Source organism: Microcaecilia unicolor, chromosome 11 (genome assembly GCF_901765095.1).
Source record: "Microcaecilia unicolor chromosome 11, aMicUni1.1, whole genome shotgun sequence".
Taxonomy (NCBI): domain Eukaryota; kingdom Metazoa; phylum Chordata; class Amphibia; order Gymnophiona; family Siphonopidae; genus Microcaecilia; species Microcaecilia unicolor.
In genome coordinates, this window is record NC_044041.1 from 94,676,475 (window position 1) to 94,697,807 (window position 21,333).

General features: G+C 48.5%; 1 protein-coding gene across 1 annotated transcript in view; it reads right to left on the reverse strand.

Moving 5' to 3' along the window:
* MYO9B (myosin IXB) overlaps nucleotides 1-21,333 on the reverse strand; it is a 288,631-nt gene that overhangs the window by 94,182 nt on the left and 173,116 nt on the right. Inside the window, exons 11-17 of the mRNA XM_030219714.1 lie at nucleotides 18,940-19,061; nucleotides 16,336-16,477; nucleotides 12,962-13,157; nucleotides 11,816-11,891; nucleotides 7,103-7,192; nucleotides 4,940-5,053; nucleotides 3,852-3,891 (exon numbers count right to left, since the gene is read on the reverse strand). Of these exons, the coding sequence (XP_030075574.1) occupies nucleotides 3,852-3,891; nucleotides 4,940-5,053; nucleotides 7,103-7,192; nucleotides 11,816-11,891; nucleotides 12,962-13,157; nucleotides 16,336-16,477; nucleotides 18,940-19,061 (780 nt within the window). The remainder of the gene's footprint in view (nucleotides 1-3,851; nucleotides 3,892-4,939; nucleotides 5,054-7,102; nucleotides 7,193-11,815; nucleotides 11,892-12,961; nucleotides 13,158-16,335; nucleotides 16,478-18,939; nucleotides 19,062-21,333) is intronic.

Consider the following 21,333-nt stretch of genomic DNA (forward strand, 5'->3'; position numbering starts at 1 on the left):
CAGTGGGCTCCCCAGCCCGTCAAGCAGGCGTCCGTCGTAACGACAACCCACTCCGGGGTCGTAAGAGGCATTCCTGCGGACAGCTTGCCTGGCCTCAGCCACCAACTCAGCGCCTTTCGCACCGCTGGATCCAAAGGAAGGCGTACAGAGTAATCCTCCGAGACTGGAGTCCACCGCCGTAGAAGAGAGTGCTGTAGTGGTCTCATATGAGCCCTGGCCCAGGGACCCACCTCCATCGTGGCCGTCACGGAGCCCGACAGCTGCACATAGTCCCAAGCCCGAAGAGTAGAGGAGGCTAAGAACTGGTCCACCTGGGTCCGAAGCTTGAGGCTCCGGTTGTCCGGTAGGAACACTCTGCCCACTTGGGTGTCGAATCGAACTCCCAGATACTCCAGGGACTGAGTCGGGCGCAGCTGGCTTTTCTCCCAGTTGATGATCCATCCCAGGGAGCTCAGAAGAGCAATGACCCTGTCTGTAGCTCTCCCGCACTCCGCATAGGAAGGGGCTCGGATCAGCCAGTCGTCCAGATAGGGATGGACTTCCACTCCCTCCTTGCAGAGGTAAGCCACGATGACCACCATTACTTTGGAGAAGGTCCGCGGAGCCGTTGCCAACCCGAACGGGATGGCTCTGAACTGGAAGTGTCGGCCCAGTACTGCAAAACGCAGAAAGCGCTGATGAGGCGGCCAGATGGGAATATGTAGGTAAGCTTCCTTGATGTCCAGGGATGCCAGGAATTCTCCCTTTTTCACCGCAGCTATTACGGAGCGGAGAGTCTCCATCCGGAAGTGCCGTATCTTTAAGGCCCGATTGACTCCTTTGAGGTCGAGGATAGGCCTCACAGCACCTCCCTTCTTTGGTACCACGAAGTAAATGGAGTAACGTCCCTTGCCAAGTTGATCTACTGGCACTGGAACCACGCGTCCAGGCGGAGCAGGTTGTCTAGTCTGCTGTACTGCCGCCGCTTTGACTGGAGACTTGCAGGGAGAGTTTACGAACCCGTCTCTTAGGGGCCAGCAGAACTCTAGCTTGTAGCCGTCTCTGATGACTTCCAGAACCCAAGCATCTGAAGTTACCCTGGTCCACTCGCCCAGAAACGAGGATAGCCATCCTCCGATCTGCTCTGGGGCATGGACCAGGGCCCTGTCATTGGGTACGAGACCCTGGGGAGGGCTGGAGGAAGAACCTCCGGGACGGCGGTCCCTGCGAAAGGAATGCTGCTTGGGGGAGAAGTTCCGCTTGAAAGAAGAAGAGGAAGAGGAGGCCGACTTGCCCGGGCGATACCGACGGGCTTCCTGAAATCGGCCCTTGGAGAGACCAGGGCGAGCACTGCCGGCCCGAGTCCTGACCTCCGGCAACCTCTTGCGCTTAGATGTGCCGAGCTCGGTCACGATCTTGTCCAGCTTGTCCCCAAACAGCAGCTTGCCCTTAAAAGGCAACTTGGCTAGGCAAGATTTTGAGGCATGGTCAGCCGATCACTGCTTAAGCCACAGCCACCGCCGGGCAGAGACTGTCTGAGCCATACCTTTAGCCGAGGCTCTCAAGACATCATACAGCAAGTCCGCCAAGTAGGCCAGGCCCGACTCCAGGGCCGGCCAGTTTGCCCTCAAGGAAGAATCCAAGGGGGGAGCCCGCTGCAAAACGGTCAGGCATGCCCTGGCCACATAGGAGCCGCAAACCGAGGCTTGCAAACTCAGGGCGGCTGCCTCAAAGGCCGACCTTAAGGACGCCTCCAATCTCCTGTCCTGAGCGTCCTTCAGGGCAGTGCCACCTTCCACCGGCAGAGCCGTCTTCTTAGTCACCGCAGTGATTAAAGAGTCTACTGTAGGCCAGAGAAAGGCCTCCCGTTCACCCTCAGGCAGACGGGACATGGCTCTGGCTACCTTAAGGCTCGCTTCAGGAGCATCCCATTGAGCCGAAATTAAAGTCTGCATGGCTTCATGAACGTGGAAGGTTCTGGGCGGGCGTTTAGTTCCCAACATAATGGCAGAGCCAGCTGAGGCTGAGAGAGGGCCTTCCTCTGGACAGGAAATTTTCAGAATGCTCATGGCCTGCACTAACAGGTTGGGCAAATCCTCTGAGCGAAAAAGCCGCGCTGCAGAGGGGTCATCCGCTCCATCCGAGCGGGGATCGGTCTCCTCCACAGAATACCCTAAGGACCTTTGGGAGAACTCAGATACGCTGCCCTCATCCACATCAGAGTAGACCGAGTCCCCTAGGGCCTGGAGAGCCACCCGAGGGCACTTGATCATGGAAGCCTCATCACCCTTATCAGACACGGGAGCAGGGGCAGCGTTTTGCATAAGGAAAGCCTGATGCAGCAGTAAAATAAACTCAGGGGAGAAACCCCCCAGTCTGTGCACTTCTGCAGCCTGGGCCACGGCCCTAGAGGCACTCTCAACCTGCGCTCCCAAAAGCGGGGGAGAGGCGCGCTGCGCATCTAAAATGGCGTCCGCCGTGACACTCCGCGAAGGAGCCATGCAGGAAGAATGGCGCTTTAATTTCACCGACTTTATACCGTCGCCCGAGTCAAGGGTGACCATACCATTAACGTCTCCCACCTCAAGGGCAGCCCAAGAAGGAGCCGACCAAGCAGCGTGGCCGGCCACAACTGGGAGGGCGGCCAGCGGGGGATGGGCGCCTAAGGCGGGAAAAACCGCCGCACTGGAGGAAAACCGGGGGAACTCTCCCGATTCCGAAAAGGCACCCAAGAAAGGCGTCAATGCCTTTGAACCCCCCGCTTCCCTGCTAGACGCGCGCATGCGGTCTGGGGAGCGTCTTTTTGTGCCCTTGCCATCCGACGCCATAGCCACGTGGAGACTGTTCGGGGAACCCCCTGCCCGCTAGGAAAAGGTAAGTTACCTGCTTCTCGCTCCGAGCTGCAATGATTTGGAGTCCCAGTGAATAGCTGCAACCAAGGACGTCTTTCTCTCAAGGACGTCTATTTTGCTGGGGTTTTTTTTTTTTTTTTTTAAACGGAGCCAGCGGGAGGGGGGAGAAAAGGAGGAACCTGGCACCACCAGGTTTTCACTTGCTCACGAAGAGCCCTCAATCCCAGGTACTCAATAAAACCTAAACAATTAGGCTTGGAGACCTAGCCAGAGCTGCTGCTGTGCGACCACACACCTGCTATATAGAGAACATACTGGGGATTTCCGGCAGCACATGACCACATATAGGGAGGCAAAAAATTGCTCTCTATCTCCACCTGCTGGTAGATGGACACAACCCACCAATCTATGGATTGATCGGCTTGATGATAGGGAATGGAAATATATTTTTTTAACAATTTTATATTGAGTGCTAACTCAATTATGGCAACGTCAAAGACACTTTATTTAAATCATACTGCTTGTTAGTTAAAACTGAACCATCTTGTTTATTTAATCAACCTCTTTATCATGAATATCTTTATTTAAAACTTGATCACTAGGACAGCCAGAGGTAGATCAACTCCTTGATGGATCCCTGGAGATGCCGGCAGATGAAACACCAGGATCAAGGTCATCCAGAGAGTTTAGACTTAAAACAATGGCCCTCCCCCCTGGACTTTCTCCCAAACCACTGTCCAAGCGTTCTGACCAATTGACTGCTTCCTTTGCTACTCATTCTGGGAGTGAAATCAGATTGTACATGTGCAACAGCTGGGTGGTAAAACCAGGACTATATCAGCCAGGTATGGCCCCAGTGAGTGGCACTCCCAGGTAGGAGCCACTCCTACCTGGATAACTGCCACTAAATACTGAGCCCTCATCGTCCTGTTTGAAGAAAAAGACAGACTTTATTATAGAGATGCAACAGCACCTCATGGACAGAGATGTGACTAGTAGTTTTGGACTCCGCGGGCTTACCTTGGGAATGGTCTGCTTCTGCCGTACACCTTTAGCTTTCCTGTTAAAAAAAGGCAAAGGTGATTTATAAAAACAGCTGCATTATTAAGTCTAATAAATGAAGGGGTGAAGGCAATTTTCGAAGCCTTGGCTTGGCCGAAAATTGTCCTCTCCTATCCAGTTATATGCTGATTTTCTTAGTATGTGCCGTTACAGCAAGGTTTCCCCGAGGTATTTTGGTATGATATTTTACCCCAGTACCCACTTCATCTGCACAAATGGCAGGTGAAAAGCACATAGACATTTTCAGTGCATCTAACCACAAAATGTCTTTGATAAAAGCACTCGTGGATCAGCATGTGTGCAGATGCTCAAACTCAGGCCAGAGGCTGGGTTTCATCACATAATCATTAGTTTTAGCAAGCCATGCATGCATGTTACACCAGAATCAGACAGATTTCCCAGAAAGCAGAGCACAAGGAAAGGACAAACATGGAGTCAACGCGCCCCAAGAACCCATTCTACAAACGCCATTTCTACCAATATAAGACTGGGTACTGCTGTACCATTTGACCTTCACCCCTGGTTTTACTATTTTTAGCACAGTACTTGGACTGGAAAGCTGGCGGCCACCACGAGAGCGTAGAGACTTGCTGGTGATAAGATGCTTGTGAGAACAGTTCCACCTCCTCTGTGCCCCCACTGGGTGCACCAGAGCTGTCACTATTCACCGCTAACTGGCTCTGCTCCGACGCAGTTCCGGATAGAAGTGGTGCAGACTGAAATATGACAAGGGGCAGTCATGCGATGTGGTGACAGTTGGCAGCCCTGAGAGTGGCTCAAGTCTCACGCTCGTGCCAATATGGCTCTCTTATAAGCAAAACAGCTTTCCTTTTTCTCCCAAGGGGCACAGGCAACATTGCCCACATTAACTGGTATCATCTGCTGCTCTTAAAATGCCATCGCCTCCTCCTCTGAAATAACCTGCTGTGATTTTCCCCCTCTCACACACATCGACTGCACTATGCGGGCGGGGGAGGGAAAGCAAAGCATGTCCAGTCACTGTTGCACATGTACAGAAGTCATTCTGCACCAGCAGGGACACTCACAGGAACTGGAAGCGAGATGGCTGGAGATGACTCAGGGATCGGAGCAGCTTGCCGGGGTCCTCGCCCTGCCAGGGCAGTCCTTTGATACTCTTGATGATTTGGGCATGCATATCCCTGATTGTAATACAGAGGGTGAAATGACAAGGAAAGGCAGAGACAGAGAGACAGGAAGAGAGAATCATGAAAGAAAACAGGGCATTAAACAGAATCCCTGTCCCTAGTGAAACAGAAGGATCTTGTCCCAGTGCTGCTCCTTTAAATCAATGTGGAATAGCAGATAAGTAACATGAAAACAAACAAAAAAAATGAAGCAGGGTAAACCACCTTGAGCTACACAGGGAAGACAGTCTAGAAGTCTGATTATTTATAAGTGCAACCAAGGCTACTTTCTGATGCCACACCCATGATGCAGAGATTTTGTCAAAGCATGAGTGAGACATTAAGATCCTAATGGTGTATTACTAAATGGAAGAGAATATGCACACACATCAGAGTGCACCAATTGCTCTTCCAGTCTCATCATGTGTTCTGGGCAATAAGACAAAACACCAGGAAATCCTCAAATCTGACCGGCTGAACAGATCGCAGCACAGCATGGCACATAAGGGCACCACTGGCATAAGCCAAAAAAGAAGAATGTACAAAACTGCATTAAAAGCTATAACACCTCACAATAATTTTGGGAGGTTTGCTCACCTTTCCAATGACGCTCAAGGCGGCTCAAACTGAATCCACGTGAAACAAGTCCTTGCCCCAAACAACTTATCTGGGGGGGTCTGAAGTGATGGGAGATGCAATGACTTCTTTAAAGTCACAAGAGGTGTCCATGGGCAAAACAGGATGTGATCTTAATTTCTCTGATCATCTGCTTGTTCCTCTTATTACAACACATCATAAACTTGTATCTCTGTAAACTGTAAACCCAAACGGGTAGGTAGTCTGTAGACATAACTCAAAACACACTGCACATCAGTGCTATTACAGGGCTTCCCTCGTTTAATCACCAAAACAAGTTTCTAAAAAAAAAAAAAAAAAAAGAGTGAGCCTGGGAGAAGAGCTTCATTGAATGGCTGTGCCAGCAAGTGGGTCCTCATGCACCATGCACCATTCTTGTATGGGACCAGTATCCAAACCATGTGCCACCACTTACCTGTTCTGCCCGCCTCCCAGAGGCGCCAGCCATAGAAACAAGAGAGGGGAGTAAGCGTCCAGCACACAGAGAGCCAGAATGTAACACCTCGGAGCCCACAATTTCCATTTTTTCGTTGAGGTCTTATTATCGGTAATATTATATCAATTGGGAATAAATTATCCCTGTGCCATAGTCTCTATATTAAAATATACAACAAATATGCTGAAGGAAAAGGAAAGATCCTACCACTTACTCATATTTTGGGGGGGAAGGTGAGATGGGGAGGAAAGTAACTTATTTACTTGTTAGGCAGAAGACAGCCAGGGGACTACAGAAATGACAAAAAAAAAAAAGTTTCTGGGCACCCAGCAATGCCAAAGATTTCTATAATTAAGCGCAGCTTTTTGTAATGTAGCTGCATGGCATGGTTAGTGGATATACTTCTGCTGGAGACCCAGTCACAAATCCCTGCATCTTCCACAGTCTATAATGTTTTGGGGTGGGGTGGAGTGGAGGAGGAGTGTGAAATAATTCCAGGTGTCGGTCAATCTGACAACAGAAAGACCTTTGTTTCATTTCTTTAAACAAAATACAAACACATTTTGGAAGCTACTTAGAATCCAAAGCTTATTGCGCAAAAATTTTAGAAACCAAAAATATTAAGAGTGAGGTTGACTCAGTCTCAGAACACTGTGGATTTGGCTATCACTGAACAGTATTGGTTTGCAAGTCACAAATGTCACCTGCTTGGAATTAAATTTTCTCAAGTGCTCTGAGGATGACAGATGTAGGCACCATAGCCCAATAAGTATTTACCACATTCTGCTTGGATACAGTTGATCATTTTTGGATCACAATGGAGAGGGCAAGTGTTTGCTGTGTCCTTATGGAAAAGAGCCCATCTGTCACTGTCTCTCTAGTGTTTCATGTCTCTTGCTCTCTGTATGCTGGCCATTTTCAAAAGCTTTTGTCTTAAACTGGAAGCGCTTCATCCCCTCCCCTGGATGTCAGGCTGCTACACATCCACTTACTTCTTGCTTTCGTAAAGTGTAATGATGTCTTCGAAAACATCAATATCGAAATCCTCAGTGCAATCAAATGAGAAATCAAGTACAGAGCGGCTGCAAAAGGGAAAAAATGCAGAACACCCTATGGTGAATTCCAGTCCAAAACTACCAGAAAGGACAGTGCTCAGAATCACCGAGTTTTACACGTCCTGTATTGCGCGATGGGGAGTTCACAGGTCTGTGGTTACTCTGTATCTATGAACAGACAAAGCACATTTTGAAAGTGAAACTCCCTGTGGCATTGTGCAAAGTGTAATCATGCCCCCACCTCTCTGGATAAAGGTACTATCCCCAAAGGGGAAGGCAATTTTAAGTTCCTGAATTTACCACCAACTACCCCCTCTAAAACTTCATGAGCTCCCACAAGCATCCTGTCTCCTCTCTCCCAGAAAATTCTCACTTTCAGGGTCAGTGTACCTGGGATGGCATATTAGAATTACAAGTAAATCACTCCCCTGAAAAAAGGATGGTAAAGATAGTTGTCTGCTGAAAAACTCAAATCACTGCATCCAGATCCCATCCTCTTTGGCACAGCTTGGCTGGTTTATATAATTAGCTGCCTGAAAGTGTCAAGGGGTACGGGAAGTGTTGTCTATCCTAGGTGTGTACAAACTCATTACTAGTATATGTCCACGCACCAGAGAGTAACCAACTGACAAGGCTGTCTTTGTGATGTCACATCAGTGAAAGTGCAAATATGGCATCAGGAACAAAACATTCTAAAGCAGCATTTTTCAACCGGTGTGCCACAGCTACTCCCCAGGTGTGCCACAGGAGTTGGACCAGCTTAATTTGTGCCAGAATGGACTAAGGGGCAGATGCAGCAACCAAACGTAAAAAAATCAAAATCGTTAAAGTCCCTAACGATTTTTAAAAAACGAAGAATGCACCAAAAAAAAAAGTCACACATGCTCAGATCGGTATTCAAACGTACAATGTATCAAAGAATCACAATACACATCGGTAATCGGCCCCTAAATCATGCGCAGAGCAGCCAAGCGTTTTGCTGGCTGCTCTGCGCATGCTGCAAACGTAAAAACAAACAAAAAAAAAAGCCACAACACATACACGTGGCTACCCGGTCAGCAAAATCCAAAAACAAAGGATCGGGAGGGGGCAAGGGCGCTCATCAGGAGCGTCCTGTATGGACGGCCTTGCCCCCCCCCCCCCCGCTGCTCCCCCCCCCCCCGAAAAAGCAAAATGCTAGCTGGCTGCCCCGGTCCCCCTCCCTTCCTGTTCCTGTGTTCTGCAGAGCTAACTCCGCCTCCCGTCACTTTCGCCCCGTGCCCCGCCCCCGCTGCCCCCCTGAGGTCGACTACGCCGCTCCCCCCCTCCACCGAGACCCCCCTCCCTATTAACGACCCGAGCAGCGCCTCTCACCTCTTTCAGAAGCGCTGCACGGGCAGGAAGATCTATTGTGTTGGTTGTAGAGTCTCCATGACGTCTCTTCTTCCCTGGCCCAGGCCCCGCCTCCTTCTGACGTAGGTTACGTCAGGAGGAGGCGGGGCCTAGGCCAGGGAAGAAGAGACGTCATGGAGACTCTACAACCAACACAAAAGATCTTCCTGCCCGTGCAGCGCTTCTGAAAGAGGTGAGAGGCGCTGCTCGGGTCGTTAATAGGGAGGGGGGTCTCGGTGGAGGGGGGGAGCGGCGTAGTCGACCTCAGGGGGGGCAGCGGGGGCGGGGCACGGGGCGAAAGAATGACGGGAGGCGGAGTTAGCTCTGCAGAACACAGGAACAGGAAGGGAGGGGGACCGGGGTAGCTAGCATTTTGCTTTTTCGGGTGGGGGGGAGGGGGGGGGAGCGGCGGAAAGTGGGGAGCAGCGGGGGGGGGGGGGGGGGGGGGCAAGGCCGTCCATACAGGACGCTCCTGATGAGCGCCCTTGCCCTCTCCCGATCCTTTTTTAATTTTTTTTATTTGATGTGTTTTCTGACGTCCTTTGGACCAATCACAGCGCTTTTAGCTCTGCTAATGCGCTGGGATTGGCTCAAAGTTTGTTTATTTTTTCACTTAATGATTTTTCCTGGCACAGAGCTGTCCTAACGAGAGGTCCAGACCTCTCGTTAGATTTCCTGCCTTTTTCCTGCGTAAAGGCAATCGGAAAAGGTTAGTGCATGTCGTTTCAATGGGGTTTTCACACTAATTGCTCATCTCCATTCCGTTTTCGTTAGCTGCTGGCTTCCTCGGTAAAAGCCCTTTGATGCATGCAACGGATCAAATTTTCCTCGTTGGAGGGTCATTAAAGGCTCATTTAGCTTTAGTGCATCTGCCTCTAAGTTTTTTTTGTCTCTAGCACTCGGTGGCAGGGAGCAGCGATTCATACAGCCTGCTTGCACCAACCCTGGAGCCTTTTCTCTGACGTTAACTTCCTGTTTCCACAAAAGTGGGAAGTGTGTGAGAGAAGGTTGTGGAACTGGCACGAGAATGCTGTATGAAATCGTTGCTTGCTGCCATCAATTGCTAGAGACAATAAAACTTTCAAACGATACGGGGGGGGGGGGGGGGGGGGGGGGAATAGAGACAAGGGGAGATGCCTGGTCACCAGTTGGAGAGGGGACAGGAGTCAGAGATGCTAGACTATTTTTGTGGCTGTGGGGGGAAGAAAAGGTAAATGCTGGGCTATTTGTGGGGGGTGGGAGGGGTGGGGGAGAGAAGCTAAATGATGGACCCTTTGTAAGGGAAGAGACGGTAAAATGCTGGACTATGAGTGGGAGGGGGAAGAAGGTCAAATGACCAGAGGTTCGGGTGGGGGTGGGAAAGGTAAAATGCTGCATCATGTGTAGGGGTATGCCTTGACAATTTTAGTGCCGTGTAAGTGTGCCATGAGATGAAAAAGGTTGAAAATCTCTGTTCTAAAGAACTCAGATGCCCTTTAATAATAGGTTTTAAAACATTAGACAGGCCAATATTCAAAGCAAACTAGGCGTTCGCTGGCCCAAGTGGCAAACGCTTAACTTGCTTGTCTATCGATTTTCAAAAATTATACAAATATTGAGCTCTTTAAACCATATGGGAGGTATTTCTATTCAGTAAGTACTAATGTTATGTGTCAAACAGCATATAAATGACTGGAACAGTGGCGGCCCTACCATTAGGCCTCAGGCGGCATGCTCCAGGAGCAGCACTCTCTCCTCAGTCCTCAACCCTTTACCTTATTTGTTTCTTTTCCAAAAGGCGGCAGTGGCTAATTCATTGGCTGCCCTGCCGCCAGCACCAGCCTCTTCTCCCACTGCGGTCCACCTCTAGACGTAACTTCCTGATTCCTCAGAGGCAGGACACAGTAGTGAAGAGGCTGGTGCCGGTGGCAGGGCAGCCTATGGGAATCGCTGCAGATGTCGCCTTTTGTCAATAAATAAATAAATAAAGGTAAGCACAGGGAAGGGGGAGATATTGCTAGATTGGGTGCAGGATGCGGACGGGCAGCATTTCATCCCTGCCTCGGGTGACAGATTGCCTTGGGCTGCTCCTGGATTGAAGTACTGGCACATACGCACCTAAATGCCAAAAATTCCACTTCTAGGGTACTACTACTACTACTATTTAGCATTTCTATAGCGCTACAAGGCATACGCAGCGCTGCACAAACATAGAAGAAAGACAGTCCCTGCTCAAAGAGCTTACAATCTAATAGACAAAAAATAAATAAAGTAAGCAACTCTCTACAGGTTGCCTAGAGTTAGCACTCATCATCCTGGCACCTAAGTGCAAATTTTACCTTGGCAATTGTGTGTGTAATTTCCATGATAGAATACTAGCGTAAGTTCACAGTAACGCACCTAATTTAGGCGCAAGCATGGCAGCTAGCTGAATGGCTGGTGTAAATTATCAAGCCTAACTGCTGGCAGTATTTCTATAACCTGCGCGTATAAATGTTAAGCAGGCCTCTGACCTGCCCCTCTCCTCCCAGGTCCATGACCCCAACTAAGGGTAGTTTACACCTGTAACTGAAAACTAGAGCCAATTACTGGTTAACACTAATTATCAGCTAATTTAACAATGAAGTTCTGCGTGCAACTGATTTATTCTATGCACTAAGCGTTAAGCACACAGGTTTATAGAATTAGGGGGATATTATATAGTGCATATTTGACAGATGGACATACACGTAGACGGAGTCTGGGTGGAGTGTGGGAGGGACTCGCACATGTAACATGTAGAATACTGTTAAGTTACATGTGTCTTTCTGGCATTTAGACACAAGCACTTAACTAACCACTCGTCCTTAAAGTTTAGGCTTGTATTTCACTTCTTTCACTACTGTTCTATAGAGTAAATTCCCTTATAGAATAAGTGCTCAACAGGTGCCCTTTGAGTGCCTATATACAGGCACATTGTCCTAGAATCAACCCCTTAAATGGCCAGATATATTCTGTTTAATAATGGGTTGAGCTAGGGGTAAGGTGGTGCTAAACATTACCCATTCATTGGTGATAATTGGCCCTTAAATGAAGAAGCTGCTGAATGGCAAGCCTAAGACCTAAATAGATAGTACTGGTGTGGTCACCTTTCACAACATTGTTGCTGTAGCTAAGAAACCACCCTAAGTCTAAATTTCATGACTCTCCTGGCCAGCTGGGTCTCCTACCCATTGCCGTAGCATTAGAAAGATCAAGGCCATGCTCTCCTCCTTGCTTCCCAGATGCTTTCAGGTACACCAGACACCCTACATTTCTCACCGGTAAACTTTTTCCGTTTGAATGTTGGCTCTCTGTAGTTCTCCAAGAGGGACTCGGGGGCCTTTCCGTACCACACCTGTTAAGAACAGTAAGCAATCAGAGACACTTTAGAAAGATATGTTTGGACTTTACTCCTCCATTAAATCACATATTTTATGCACCAAATAAAAAGATCTCAGAGCCTCAATTGGAGATAGATTCTCAAATTTCACTTCAAGCAAATGACAAACAATTGAAGTTAAATTTAACTGAGATTCTAGAATCATCCATATCAGAAAATTCTGAAAGAAAGACTTTGTTGGTATCCTTTGTGTTTGAACAGGATTTGGAGGCTGTTAAACGCTTATTTTTTAAGAAATCACAATCTTTATTCTATGGGAAAAAGATATGGATGTACCTGGACATTACAAGACAAACTCAGGAAAGAAGAAAAGAGTTTCTAGCCCTTAGGAAAGAAGCCCTAGACATAGGAGCATCTTTCTATTTGAATTACCCCTGTAAATGTGTGATTAAATATTTAGGGCTCAAATATATTTTCTTCTTACCAGAACAACTAAATGTCTTTATCAATCAAAAAAAGTTGGTTTCAGCTTAGTAATTCATCTCAAAGATTGATATAAATGTATTAATGAATCGGGTTAATTGTGTGTTAAACTATATACAATTTAACAATATTCCTTAAATTCTCTCCTGAAAATTTATCTCCTTCTCCTATTGTAGTGGTCTAAAGAAGGCTTATATTCTTTTTTTCTTTTATACCAATTTTCTTATAGTTTATTGACTGAGTTTTTTAGTCAATTAATATGCCTGTATTACTTTTCAAGTATTGTACTTGTTAAATATTTCTGATAAATTAATAAAAAATAAAAAAAAGATAGATATGTTTGGTCAGACACTGAGGACAGCTTGGCTTGGAAATGATTAAAAATAATTTAACAAGACAGAATTCTATGTCCCCACCTAGGCAATGCTCTTCCATGTAAACCTTCCTTTATAGCTCTTACCAACATCCCAAACCAGAGATCACATACCTTGCAATCTTAATACACTGTACTATTTACAAGACACATAATTGACTGTAAGGACATAAATTATCCCCAAATGTTAGTTTTTGAAATCACAGGTTTATTAAACTCTGACTGGTACCTGCGGTTTTCTGAGCCCGCTCTCGCGCAGCCTGGTTGAAGACAGCCATGGCTCGGATGGCGGCCCTGAGGCTCGCCCAGCGGAACACAGCAACAGGGTCCATGCCAATCAGCTCCCGTATGTAGGCTCTGTCACTGCTCCTCAGCAGGGCCACAATATCTGGTCTCATGTAATCTGTGTTCTTCTCCCGGAAATCCTAGAGCAAATGTAGAATTGAAAAGGTCCAGGTAAACTCTGGTCTTAAGAATCAATTTAGTTAATCCGAGCCTGAAGCAAAGAGTTAGAACAAACCCAGCAAAGTAACATGACAGAGATGATCGCTTTTTAAGGCTAACAAATCATTCATTTTCTGGTTTGCCAGTTTCTGATTAGTCTGGTGGATTACCAAAAGAATGAATTTCTATCAGGATTACAATTATGAGCCTGTATTTGCAACTCTATAAAGGCTCTAGTCCCCATTTTTAAGCCTTTCAGCCTCTGTGCTCAGTCACCCCAGTAGCAATTCTCAGCTAGAGGCCAGAGACCTTGTGGTTTGTAAAATCATGAGTGGGGTGAAGTGACCAAACAGTTAATAGCTGTTCAAACGTTTCAAATCGTACTAAGGCTAGGGGCCACTCCATGGCACTAATAAGTATCGCTTTTGAAAGTAATTGAAGGAAATATCTTTTCATCCATCTCATAACTGTGAAATTTGTTGCCGGAACATGTGGTGAGAACATCCAAGATAGCCGGGTTTAATAAAGGATTTAGACAAGTTTCTGGAGGAAAAGCCAATAAACCATTATTAGCCAGATAGACCTGGGAAAGTCACTGCTTATCCCTTAGGCATTAAGTAAAAAGAAATGGATTCATTCTTTGGGATCCTGCCATGTACTTCTGACCTAGATTGGCCAGTGTTGGAAAGTGGATGCTAGGTTTGACGGTCTTAGTCTGACTCAGTAAGGCATGCTCATTGCCAGAACAGAGGGAAACAACACAGCAAGCAGAGCATATCAAAAGAAGTGCAATTGGTCATACTACCCATACATACGCCCAACTACCACCTCTCTTACCTCTACTTTTAATCAATTGTATTTAAATCAGGTACTGTCTCTATCATAACCTACTCTGTAAGCCACATTGAGCCTGCAAAAAGGTGGGATAATGTGGGGTACAAGTGCAATAAATAAATAAATGAGGATTATAGGAAGCAAACTGTATCGACAAGGGGCGTATCTGCGTGGGGCCACAGGGGCCTGGGCCCCCGCAGATTTTGCCCTGGACCCCCCTACCTCCGTCAACCCTCCCCGCTGCCGTTGTTTACCTTTGCTGGCGGGGGACCCCAACCCCCCCGCCAGCCGAAGTCCGCTTGCCGCCTTTAAAGATATTTCTTCAGCTGGCGGGGGACCCCAACCCCCGCCAGCCGACCCGACGTCTTTAAAGTTCTTCTTCGGCCTCCGTGCTGTAGTTGACTGTTGAATCCAGTTCGGAGTCTGACGTCCCAGCACGTTGTACGTGCAGGACAACGTGCTGGGACGTCAGACTCCGAACTGGATTGAACAGTCAACTACAGCACGGCCACGGAGGCCGAAGAACCTTAAAGACGTCGGGTCGGCTGGCGGGGGTTGGGGTCCCCCGCCAGCTGAAGAAATATCTTAAAAGGCGGCAAGCGGACCTTGGCTGGCGGGGGGTTGGGGTCCCCCGCCAGCAAAGGTAAACAACAGCAGGGGGGGAGGGTTGACGGCGGGGGGGGGGGGGGGGTGGAGAGTCGTTGGTGGGGAGGTTCTGGCAATGGCGGCAGTGACGGGAGGGGGGGGTCGTTGGGGGGGGGGCTAAAATGTGCCCCCTCTCTCTGGCTCTGGACCCCCTACTGCCAGAGTCCAGATACGCCCCTGGTATCGACGACCCGACACAGGCCATGCTTCGGCGTTATGCCTATGTCAAGGGTTCTTTGTTGGCTGTTTCTTGGGATGCCCGGATTTAGTAACACAGATGTGAATAAATCTTAAAGGCTCAGTTCTTCAAGCTGTAAAACCTGATGCAGTGATTCTGTTTAGGGAAGCTGCTCCCCTTGGAGCCTGTCAGCTTTGCTCCCGTGGAAATCTCATGTCATATGATATCACTGTCACTGTTGGGTGAGCTCCATAAGGTTAACGGATATTTGAAGCATGCCTGAAGTGTCAAGAGCAGCCCATCTTTAGGCAGCACCCAGCAGGGACCTTGGCAGCCCAGAAAGCTTGCGTCATTAAAACACTTAGTCCAATAAAGGTTTCAGATCCTCCCATTTTGTTGATTTTCTTTATTTTTGACCTGCTCTCACTACTCCCCTCTTCCAGCGACATCCCTAAAGAAAGTCCAGCTGGGTTGTGGCAGGTACAGTGCAAGTTACTCAACTATGCCAGCAGTATGTGGAATCCTGCATATTTGCCAAAATTGCTTGCTGATGCCTCCACTGAAGCTGAGAGAGTCCAACATGAATCATCTTAATAACCCTTAGCAAATCCATGGTGATGCCAATGCCGCAACATGTGGTGGCACTGCGAGTGATCTAGCATTCATCTCTTGCAGGCAGTGAAGTGGTTTTAAATATTTAAGCCAGGCTTCCCTTATAGACCTCAGCCAGCTAGGGGAGAAGAGACACTGCCATAGGCACAGATACAAAAACACAATGTTTGCATTCAGACACACAGTGTACGCTGAAAGGCCTTTTTTCCTTTGTTTGAAAGGGCAGAAATAGGGCTGTAAAGCAAATGACTCCTGATCCTTTCAGTCTTATTTTGCCAATAAGACTTAAAGTGATACTGGAATTTCAGGCTGTTGCCTTCTAGACGTGATCTCAACAGAACACAGCCACAGAATAGGAACGTGGTTCTTCTGTCTTTCTAGAAATCAAGAGACAATCTGGCCATCACAAACCTGCTTCTATGACATCCACCCGGGGAGGCAAATGCATAAAGATCTTTTAAGGCCCAGATGTGAAAAGAGACATCATTGCAGAGCACAATTTTTTCTTTTCCTGAAGTGTTTTAGAAACTGCAGATCTTTATTAATATATTCAAAACACCCAACGGCCAAGTTTCGGCACTTAAGTCTACATCAGAGACAAATTACATAAAATCTGTAAAATAAACATAAAATCAATAAGACCTACAAAACAATAAAACAGCATTTAAAACAAATTAAACACTCTGTCTGGACATATCAAGCTAAAACTTGGCCAAGCTGGGCATTTAGGACTTCTGTCCTGCTATAGTGGTCCTTTTCCACTGTCTTGACTTATTTTCATGCTGTGGCGACATGTTTCTCTTGTACCCCAATGTTATAAGTTTGCAAGGGGCAAGTTGGAAGCCCTTTGAAAGCAAGAGCCATAGCCCGACCACAGCCACGGCACCTACCTTGATCTGGTACTTCACTTTCCCTGCAAAGTGACGGATGACAAAAGCAGGTTCCATTACTGGTGTCCCCACAAAAAACTTGTTCTCTTCATGCTGCTGCTTGAACTTGGCCAACAGCGTCTGGTGAGTGGCACGAGGGAAACTACATTAAAAAAAACAAATGAGAGAAAAAAAAAACAGAGTGGAAATGAAACACTACACTGTGGGGTAGATTCAAGAAAGCGTGCCAAAAATTAGACATGCAAAACATGAGCACTAAGCATCAGTTCTGTAACGGCAATTATGCGTAAACATGCCGCTATAGAATAGAGTTTAAGTCGGTATATGCGCGTGCCTAACTTTCAAAGGCTGGTGTAAAGCTGAGAGTTGTGCTCATGATAATATTCTATAACTTATGTGCGCTAGACACGCCCCTGACCTGCCCATGTGCACAGTCCCTTTGTAGTTGTATGCTACAGCATTTAGGAGCTAAGTTTACAGAATAACACCTAAGTTCAGTTTCATAGTAATATAGTACATGACGGCAGACAAAGACCTGTAAGGTCCATCCAGTCTGCCCAACAAGATTCCATATGTAATGAAGTATCACGTCAAAATCATATGTATAATACCTGATCTTGATTTGTCCTTGTCATGTTCAGGGCACAAACCATAGAAGTCTGCCTGGCACTGTCCTTGTTCTAAATTTCAGAAGTTGTTGAAGCCCCTGAAAAGCTCCACTGCAGCCCATCTGTCACGTAACTGCTCACTTGGACCCGGGTTTCAGAGGAGGGATTGGGGGGGGGGGGGGAATTGTACATTTAAACACCTCTCTGATGTTCAAAAGCAAACTCTGGAGTAGTTATGGGAAGGGGATAAACATAGTTTTGTTACACTGTTTAATTTCTCATGTGGCCTAAAGAACCAAGACTATGTGGTTTGGCTGAATTAAAGATCTCCTTATGGTGGAGGTATAGACCAATTAATCCGATAAGGGGGGGGGGGAGGGAAGCAGGTGCGTGTGTGTGGGGGTAAGGGGGGAGGAGAGCAGGCGGGTAGGTATGTTGGGGTAAGGGGGGTGGGGAGCGGAAGGTAGGTGTGTTGGGGTAAGGGGGGCGGGAAGTGAGCAAGTAGGTGTTTGGGGGTTTACAAATTTGTCACAATTATATGAACACTAGTAAAAGAAGCCCATTTCAGACCAAATGAAACGGGCCCTAGCAAGGTTTTTGTCGCCAACACCCCCCTCCCTTCCTGGCCAACCCCTTCGTTGTTCTGGCATTGCTCCGCCCCCAACATCATGACGTTTGACGCGAGGGCGGGGCCCAGAGCGATTTCCCACCCTCCCCCCGCCTCCCTCCCTGCCAACCCCTTCGTTGTTCTGCCATTGCTCCGCCCTCGAGGGCAGGGCCCGGATCGATTTCCCACCCCCCCCTCCCTCCCTGCCAACCCCTTCGTTGTTCTGCCATTGCTCCGCCCTCAAGGGCGAGGCCCGGAGCAATTTCCCCCCCCCCCCCCCCCGCCTCCCTCCCTGTCAACCCCTTCATTGTTCTGCCATTGCTCCGCCCTCGAAGGTGGGGCCCGGAGCGATTTTGGTGGCTTCACTACCACGAACCTTTTTGAAGGAAGTCAGAGCTTGGCTTCACTGACGTCAGTGTCCTCAGAACGTTGAGGGTGAGTTTTATTATAGTAGATATGTTCTTTGTACCAGATTTGTACCAGTTTTGCAGAATCCAGTGCCCATATACATAAATATCACACAGACATGCAGACTGCAAAATCCCCCGTTTACATGGTTAAGTGCCGACATCTTCATACCCAGAGCCCTGATGTGCTCTTTTTCTGAATGTACTTTCGTAAAACAGCTGTACTCACTACATCTGCACCAGATACATGTATTATATGTTTTTCACAGATTCATAAATCCACTGCAAATTCTGAACAATCCCAACTTGGACATTCCTTCTCCAATCTAGATGGTCTATATAGCAGTGCCATTTTAAACATTTCTGGATATGGAAGTTAGAAGAGGACTGAAGTTAGAATGTGGTCTCCTGCACTAAAACAGTGCTTGTCCTCGGCTGGCTCCCCCCAGGGGTGTGCTGGTAAAATTTTAACAACGGGCTTTCTCTCCGGACATAGCCGGCCCTGAAATTTGGGGGGAGGGGGGGAATACATGCCTCTCTCTCCCCTCCCTTGTGCGGGCACACTAGGCAAACCTTTACCGAGCCCCACCAGCCAATAAATGGACTGCCACCATTCTCTGCTGCTTGTTTCTGGCTCTGAGCAGCATGATGGAACCTTCTTGCACTTGCATGAAAAGTCCCAGCCTGATGCTCAGAGTCAGAAACAAGGAGCAGGGAGCAGCAGCAGTCTATTTACTTGGCTGGTGGGGCCAGCATCACTGCCAGCAAAGTAAAAGAGAATTCAGGAGGGGGACCAAGCCTACATTTTGGGAGTCAGTTGTTAGAATAGCCATGCGGAGGCCTACTTTAACAACCGGCTCCCAAAATTCTTAAAAACTTAACAAACGGCTCTCGCGAGCCCGTGAGAGCCCGCTCCAGCACACCACTGGCTCCCCCCCCCCCACCCCCAATCATCACCACCAACAGAATCTGTGTGGCTTACTTGCTTTCTTCATCCAGGAGATAGAAAAGGCCTGTTGGTTTCTTGCTGATCAGGTGAATGCAGCCCACATTATCGGTATAGTCAATGTTGTGCCAGCTGATTCCTTCGCTCTGATACTCCTCCTGCGGGATTCAATGAGATGTGAACCATTAAAGACAAGAGAAAAATGGGGCCAGAGGTATCTCATCAAACATGGATGTTCCCACAAAGCTACAAGGTTAGAAAACTCAAATCTCAAAGTGGCTGAAGGGCCTGTGGGCAACAAAGTCACCAGTGTAAGAAGGAAGAGGCTGTCCTACCCTGGTTAGGCCCCTAGAGGGCGCAGATCCCCTAAAAATGTCCAGGGAGAAGGGCTAGGTGAGTTGCTGAAGGGCTGGGTGAGTCACAAAAGGGAGCCAGTAAGGGGATGTATAGCAGGAGGTCGCTAGGACCGGGGAGAGTCCTGGGGATAGAAACAGGTGCAGCAGGTTATGGGCTGGGTCCTGTTTGGCTATTAACCATTTTAATATCCCACCTGAGTTGTGAGGGGGAGGAGAGAGCCAGCAGCTGCAGAGGAAGACTGGTAGCTGAGGCAGGAGGATCCCCAGGAGGAGTACTGGCTGTGCCCTTTGGACTGGTGGTAGAACTGAGTGTTCAAAGAGGTACTGTGTGTCCCAGATGAGAAGGCTGTGTCTAGAACAGTGAAGAGGTAATGTGTGTCCCAGGAGAAAAGACTGTGTGTCTAGAGCTGGGTGCTACAAGGAGGGACTGTGTGTCCAGGGACTGAGTTAAGACTGAGCCCAAATGGCTGTGTGAGAGGGCTCAGGGGGAAGAAATCTATGGATAATGAACTGTGCAAGAAGAAATGTTTAAAATGGAAGATTGCACTGAGTAGGAAGAAATGGTTAAGCTGGAAGAACTGTTAAAGCTTGTGAAAGTGTTTTAAGCTAAAAGAAGTGTGCCCCAGAGGCTGAAATAAAGATGTGTTTGCAAATAACCTGATTGGTGAGACCTGACTATGCTGACTATGTTTGCCTTGTGAGAAGCAGGTCACCCTGAGCAGAAAAGGGTAGTAGATTAATTTGCATAAAATCTGCATACTGAGAACCAGCTCACCCTGAGTGAAAGAGGGACCTGGGATCCTGAGGTGGGAGCTTCATTATCACACAAGCCTCATCATTTTCACAAATGGTGGCAGTGGTGGGATCTTCACTGAACATCCATGCGGGAGCAGTGGAGTCCAGATCAGACCAGATGAGGGGTCAGCGTGAGATGGAGGTGTCCCTGGAGGTTCCAGAAGCCCGTCGAGGGGGCCAACACTAGCAAAAGCGCTTTGCTCACCTACCCCAGGTAAAGGGTATTTAGGGGGGAGGTGAAGGTGGATACGTAAGTGAGAACTGGAGGCTAGGGAGTGGCTGTAGGGGATGGAGGAGGCCACAAACCCCTTCCCAGGAGGGGGGGGCGGACACACAGGGAGGTGCAGCACAAGTGAGGGGGCCAGGAGAGAAAACAGGCCACACTTGGATTTTGTTTGTTGTGATTGCAGGCTGCACCCCATCGGACGGCCAGGAAGGATGGAGGCCTGAGAAGCCGGAGAAAAGTTCAAGCCGGAGAGGAGAAGGCCACAGCACTCACCGGAGTCAACTACCGCTGGAGAGGATCTAATAAAGCTGGACATTAAGAACCAGGTTTTGGGACTTGCAGGGGGAGGGTCAAAAGGGACCTACTGCAGGGGTCCCAGCCTGGGGGAGCATGGTAGTGGCGGGCACCCTAGTGAGAGGGAAGGGCCCGGGCCATGTGTGGTGCTAAGAGAAGAGTCGTCAGGTGACCCCTTTCTCGGAGGGATCGTGGTGAGGTCGGAAGCCCCAGGCGGTAGGAGGTGGCTGCAGTTGGAGGGTCAGACAGGACCTGCTGCGGTTAGGCACCTCAGGTCCCCGGGAACGGGGGGATGGGCCAAGCCATGTGAGGTGCTAAGAGAAAGATAAGGGACCTAGGCGGGCTAGGTGACCCCTCCCTCGGAGGGCTCATGGTAGCGTCGGGTGGCCCAAGAGGCGGGAGGGGGCTGCAGGAGAAGAGGGTCAGGAAGGGCCCGCTGCAGCGGAAACCCCTCGGGCCTGGTGAATGGGAGGGGCCCGGGGCCATGGGATGTGCTAAGAGGGGGATGAGGAGCCTAGATGGGGGTTGGTGAGACCCAGGGATAGAACAGGGATGAGCCTGGAAAAGTGTATGCCCTCTTGGAAGAATTGCTGCTCCTCAGTGGAAAAGGCTTACAGAGTGGCTGAGGTTGAGCAGCAAATATCTTAAGGGTGGGGGTATGTAAGAAGGAAGAGGCTGTCCTACCCTGGTTAGGCCCCTAGAGGGCGCAGATCCCCTAAAAATGTCCAGGGAGAAGGGCTAGGTGAGTTGCTGAAGGGC